Source organism: Parasteatoda tepidariorum, chromosome 9 (genome assembly GCF_043381705.1).
Source record: "Parasteatoda tepidariorum isolate YZ-2023 chromosome 9, CAS_Ptep_4.0, whole genome shotgun sequence".
Taxonomy (NCBI): domain Eukaryota; kingdom Metazoa; phylum Arthropoda; class Arachnida; order Araneae; family Theridiidae; genus Parasteatoda; species Parasteatoda tepidariorum.
Genome location: NC_092212.1, coordinates 604,360 through 611,279, shown reverse-complemented (window position 1 = coordinate 611,279; position 6,920 = coordinate 604,360). Strand labels below are relative to the sequence as shown.

Here is a 6,920-nt window from a genome sequence, read left to right as displayed (position 1 = left end):
GTCTTTGCGATGTTTATAGACAATTACTCCTCCTCTTTGGAGTCCATATACGTCTTTATCGGTTAGTTCCAAACAGCGCTCTGATGTCTTAGGGAAATTCCCACTGCTTCCTAGTCATGCGCACAGGGATCAGCTTGCGGCTTACATTGACTGACAGGACTTCTAGCTTACGGCTTTCAGTGTACAGGAACTGGTACCCTCCCCCCCACACACACACTAACACATATATATATATAATGTTCAAAATGAAGATAAAACAAAGAAAAATTATAGACATATGAAAAAAGGGGGGAAATAATAAGTAAAAAAATAACAAACAACAGTAAAAAAAATAAAAAAGAATGAAATTTTATTTAAAAAAACCGGAAAAAAAAGATATAATCTTTTCATCAGCCCACACGATTATATCCGCAAAACAGAGTGCTTTCTGATATTTTATTAATAAAACCAAAGCAAAATATATTAATACAATAGTGTGAAGAGCACTCAAAATTTTTTTTTCTCAAAAATTACAACAAATAAAATCGAACACAAAAAGTAAAAATTAAAAATAACATGTTAAAACAGAATAAAAAAATAAAAGAAAAAGAAAAAACAGTATAAAAAATGGACTATAAAGCGAGTAGCGAAATCAGATCTACTTACATGGACGGGAAATTTTTCAAGAATGATTTGAAAATGTTTTCTCAGAAAGATTGCCAGATTACAAATTATGAAAACAAAAGCGCAAATTGAGAGTAAATAGAGGGTTTTATTACTGTTAAACTTATTGTTTTTCTTAACTTTCTTCATGTTTTCTTGTATTNTATATGTATATCGTGGAAGGAAATACCCCCCCCCTCCGAAAAAAACATACATTAAAACTGCCCCACTGTATATAAGATTTAATATACTATAACGAAAAGATGTAGTTCTCTCAGATTTCTACCGATTCCCAATTTTATCTATGAATATAACTCATAGATGGCAGCACCATAAAATAATGCTAACTTTCTAACTTGTGAAAATACATCTCTCGATCGTGCTCAACAGTTGAACGTGTGAATACGGGGAGGGGTACTTCTAAATATGCTATTCGTCTTCCTTTTTTTTAAATTTACACTCGTAAACTGATCCTTGATAAATTCAGTTTCTTTCCTTTGATACATGTCTGTAAATATAAAAGCGGAGAAGTTTGTTTCTATGGATATTCGCATATAAATCGAGAGCCGGATATCGATTTTTTTTCCTGCAGTTTGTAAATTTTTAATGTGGTGGTTTGTAAACAATCCGGCGTCTTGCAAGTCGGGGATTGTATCAAACACATTAAATTCCATTATTGAAATCCATTTGCAACAGATTAAACTTTTTTTTACTGACAACAATCGTTTTCCCTTATTTTATAATTTTTTTATTGTGTTTCTTATATTTCTTATTTATTTATTTATTTTATTTTACTTATTAATTTTTTATTTGAGCAGTTATGGCTCAGGGGATAGAGAGTTCGCCTTCAAATGAGGTGACCCAAGTTCGAAACCCGGCGATGGCTGGTCGATGCGAATTCCGCTTCCGGCTTGCACCCACCAGAGTGCTGACAAAAAATATCCTCCGTGGCTGACGGACTATGAGTTCCCCTGTCGTCAGACTAACCGTGGGAGGTTGACGTGGTTTTCCTCACCATGTAACGTAAATGCGGGTTAGTTAAATCAAAAAGTCTTCCACGAAGACAAATTTCTTCCATTCCAAGTGTTCCCTTGTCCTCTGGATTGGGTTCAAAATGACAAGGTTACCGCGTTGAATATTAGTAATCGTAAACACCTAAGAATTGGGTCGGCTGTTCAGTGACGGTTATAAAATAAAATACAATTGTTTTTGCGACATTTTTCATCTCTCATCGTTGAGTTGTTCACGTGCAATATTGAAAAAGCGTTATAGTTTCAACATTGCACGGTCAAGAAATCGCTGTAAAATGTTTTTAAAATATGAAGAAAACTCGAGAAAAAAAAGGAAATTCTTAATTACTCTCATAGTTTAATTATTATCGAATAAATAAATTATGAGTTCGCTTAACTCAGTGGTCGGCAATCTTATTAGCCAAAGAGCCAAATATGAACATTACAACAATTTTTAAAAAAATTGGGAGCCAAATCTGCTTGCTTAGTAAACTTTTATTATACTAAATAAGTAGTACACTAAATAAAACTAAATTTCAAACTTAATAAATATTTATTAATGCGCACAATGTGCTTGCATCTCCTTGGAAAGTTTGAGTTAGTCAGGTTTGTATGTTGTTGTTTTTAATTTTAGGCATGATTCCAAGCTCTCATCAATAAGACGACTTCTCAGATTACTCTTGATAATGTTCATGCTTGAAAAAGATTGTTCGCATATATATGTAGAATCGAAAAGGAAAAGAACAACAAACGCGAGCTTTTTCAGCTGATCATGTTGAACATGTTGACCAAACGTTGAACATGATCATGTCTTCCTTTTCCAGGTCATTCAAAGCAGACCACTTGTGTTGTGAACAAAGATCAAATTTTTTCTTCTCCAATACTTCCAATTCAACACAAGGACGTGCGAATTTAGATCGCCATATCTCCTTGTTTTTAAAATCCAGCAATTGTATTTCAAAGCTACCAATGTCAATTTCAAAAGGAGAAAATTTCAACTTGGTTATCTCAGTATTAAGAGGATTTTTGACAAATGCTAAAGTTGCTCTGCTGTATTTAAATTCCTGAAACCTGCTGAGAAATGCTTCCCTCATATTTAAAATTACTGTTTTAAAATGGTGTTTATCAATAGAGGAATTATTTTCTTGGCGATGCTTCAGCAGGCACGGAAAGTGAAACAATGTTTCCCTTTCAAAATCATGAGTGAAAATGGATAATTTGTTTTCGAATTTTATTACGTACTTCTAACATCGAAAAAATTAAGTTTCCTTTCCCTTGTAGTTTACGATTAAGCTGATTTAGATTAGACGCATCGTCTACCATGAAATAAAAGTTTTGGATCCACTGATCGTCTGTTAGTTCTGGATAGGGATTGTACCGGAATCACCGGGAAATTTTGTACCGGAACCACAAACTTACATAGCAGGTGTATTAAAATCGTATAAAAATAGGCGTAAGATGTGCAGCTAGATTGAAAAATACAAAAACTTTTTAATAAGACAGGACAACGGCAGACACGGTAGACAAGACAAAACTGTTCACACTGCAACTGGTGGTCTGTGATGCCAATTAGTACCCCCACTACTTTAGAAAAAGCATGCGCGCGCATGCTTGTGGTACCTTTGTATAACAGCGGAGTAGGCCGAAAACATACGAACAATTTCAGCCGGTAGCTTATGCATGGTTTGTGTTTACGTTTACGAAAACTAATAAAATTAAAGTCGATGTTCGTTACGTATTTTTACAACAATATAAAATTTTAATTATACCTATCTATCTTTTAAATTAAGCAAAAAATTATACATGTTCTCGATTTATAGAAGAATTTTAATTTATCAAAATAAGATGTAATTTTTTTCTTACCATGTTTTCTTTTAAATGAAAATATCATTGCACCTTCCGTGGATATTTGTGCCAGTGCCGCACTTAAGGAGCCAAAGAGCCACATGCGGCTCTGGAGTCGCGCTTTACAGACCACTGGCTTAACACATAGTAAATACGCGTGCTGGAATTGGCTAACAAAAAGCGTTTGCAGAAACTCTACTCCTCAGTAACTTCGTTATGTTTAACTTTTTCTAATTGGTCGAGAAAAATTTTTTGATCTAAAGAACATATTTTTTTTTCTAAAGAGGAAGTTCAGAAATAAGTTTCAAATGAATTACTCATTTCAAAAAATTGTAACAAAATTCACATATTGTCGTCCATTATATTAACCATATATATGCTCTTAACATGGGATTGTTTAGACTAAAACAAATGCATCTTAAAATTTAATATTTATTTTTTTACGTTTATGGGTAATTTTAAAATATTTGACGATTGCGTTGTAATTTAAAACAAGTTTCAAATGAATTTCTCATTGGAAAAAGTTATAAAAATTCTCGAAATGTCCTCTATTTTTTTACAATACATATGCACTTTCGAAACAAATAATTCTTAAAAAATTTGGATACTCATTTCTTCATATCTATGTGTATTTCTTAAACATCAGACGCTTTCTTGACTAAGCCACCATTCCCCCCTCTAAACAATGCCACGTTAGGAGCATGGTTTACATCAGTGGTTTCCAAACTTGATGTTACTACGCCTCCCTTAAAAATATTTAATCATTTGGCGCTCCCCCCCCCTGAAGATTTCATAAAATCAAAACACAAACATTTTTACTCTTATAAAATTTATTCATACAAACTAATGGAAGACGATATTTTATTATTGTTTTTAATGAGATGGATGCGCTTGTCTATTAGTACAAAGTTTATCAAATCTTGGTGTTTGTGACTTTTTCTACAACTAAACGAGCTCGATATTTGGATTTCATTGCAGTCTAGGCAGAAAATCCCGTTTCGCATAAATATGATGTTGCGAACGGCAGCAGTACTTTCAAAACTTTGTTTGACAAAGTGTTATATTCTGTATGAAGATACAACCAGAATTGAACCAGAGATACAGTCTGAAATTTATGTTTTAATGTAGTAACACAAGATAATTCAATCAATTTTTCTTTTTCAATACTTGTTAATCCAAATTCATCATCTTCTTCGTCGATAAATGGATTCTGTATCCACGCAAACTTTGTAAAATCAAGATCACTAAAATAATTCGAAAATTGAAGCAGCAAACTATTCAAGTGTTCCACAAAGATATTTTTTGTTTGCTTCTATGTTATCTCGGGGGCATAAATTTCAACGTGGAAACATGTCAATCTTATTTTTTTGCAAATTTGATTTCCATAGCTCCACTTTTTTAATAAATGCTTTCACTTTGTCTTTTTGTATAAGCAAGGCATAAGCTTTGTCTTTTTGCATTTGCGGTCCTTGCATTGATTTATTAAGAACACTCAATTTTTCAAAAATGTCAACCAAATATGTAAGTGTAACGATAAAATTACCATCCCTAAACATATTGCCGTCTTCATAATGATTTTCCTCGTGAAACATAGCAATTTCTTCTTTGAGTTCAAGTACCCTTTGAATCACTTTTGCATGAGATAGCCAGCGTACTTCACAATAGTACAGAAGTGACGTGTAATTAGCTCGCATATCTTCACACAGTTTTGCGAACAACCTTGCTTTTAATGGACTGTTTTTTATATAATTTATAACTTTCGTTACTTTTGCAAAAACATTGTTAAGTTCCTCGCTTATAGTTTTCAGTGCGTCCAGAGAACCTCAGGTGTTTTCATTTTAACTAGCGTTTGAAGACCAGTTTTGTGTCCCGCCATTAATTGTGCACCATCAGTACAGAGCCCAATGCAATTATTCCACATTATGTCGTTCTCATTAAAAAATCTGTCTATTATTTTGAAAATTTCATTGGATGTGGCTCTGTCAGGAATTGGTTTGCAAAATAAGATATCTTCAATTATATTAGTATCGTCAACATATCGAACATATGCAATTAAATGAGCGTCTTTAGCTACATCAGTAGCTTCATCTATTTGTATGGCGAATTTTGAAGTACGCATTCGAGAAACTAATTGGTCACAGAGATCTTCAGATGTATCATCAATTCTTCTGCCAATTGTGTTATCAGCAAGCGGTATTTGTCGCAGCTGATTCGCATAAGATTGGCCAAACATTGTTTTGATCATATCAATAGCTGCTGGCAAAACTAAGGTTTCTGCTATTGTGTGGGATTTTTTACATTGCGCGATTCTGTACGACACTAGGTATGATGCTAGTGATGCATTTGATGGAATATGAAATTTTTTTTTGAAATCTTGCTTGTTTTTAGATAACTCATCCAATTTTCTTTGAAAAAATTCTTGGATCTTACCAACGTATTCAGAATGAATAGTTTCAAGGTGCCGTTTCAATTTGCTGGGTCTCATACTATCAGCAGCCAAAGCTTTTGAACACAACAAGCACATTGGTTTTTCCACATTATCGTTTATAATATTAGTAAATCCGAACGATAAAGAGGATAAGTCGTATTTCCTTGTCTTGGGAGTTCTTCCTTCCTGTTCCTTGTGGCTTGTTATTCCCACTACTTGTGCCAACATCAGAATCTTCATTAATAGCGGATTTTCGCTTATATCCTATCAAAAACTTATCCATTTGTCTGGAAATATTAGGAATAATATTATATTATTCTAAAAAAATAAAACTATTAAATTGCTTACTATTATGATCAGTGGGCAATCACGTCAATAACAATCGAAACACAACCTAACACTGCTGAACCAATTAAATATTAGCTGTGACACGAAACAAAATAGTGAGCTGAACGTGCGTCGATCTTTTCTGGATGTGTGGCATCCAGTGGCGTTAGTGCGCGCTCATCTGGCTTTTGTTAAGTTGTGTCGGTCGAGTGGTGCTAGTGTCGCCAAATTAACGACGGACTTGGTTCAAAAGATTTGCCGGGGTCTAGGACTTCTAGGTATATGGATGCTAAGTTACGAAATAATTAGTTGAACTATGCGCGATAAAGCACGATGGTATTTTTTCATTTATTCTCTCATTTTTTACATGGAAAACTTTAGCAGTAATTTGGAAAATTGTTGACTGTGACTAATTTTCGCGGCTCCCTTTAAACTAGTCCGCGCCTCCCTAGGGAGGCGCGCCTCCCAGTTTGGAAAACGCTGCAATAGTGTGAGGAGCACTCAAAAATTTTTTTTATAAAATAACTGCAAGTAAAATAGATCATAAAAAGTAAAAATAACATGTAAAAACAGATAATAAAATAAAAGAAAGAGAAAAAACATTAAAAAGGGGGGACTATAAAGCGAGTAGCAAAATCAGAACAACTTACATGGACGGATATTTTTCA

At 33.7% G+C, this 6,920-nt stretch overlaps 1 protein-coding gene across 1 annotated transcript; it reads right to left on the bottom strand.

Moving 5' to 3' along the window:
- Positions 1-5,301: 5,301 nt before the first annotated feature.
- Positions 5,302-6,165, bottom strand: LOC122271782 (zinc finger BED domain-containing protein 5-like). Its single transcript, XM_043054125.1, has one exon. It carries the CDS (start codon positions 6,163-6,165, stop codon positions 5,302-5,304), a length of 864 nt encoding a protein of 287 aa, XP_042910059.1.
- Positions 6,166-6,920: the final 755 nt, after the last annotated feature.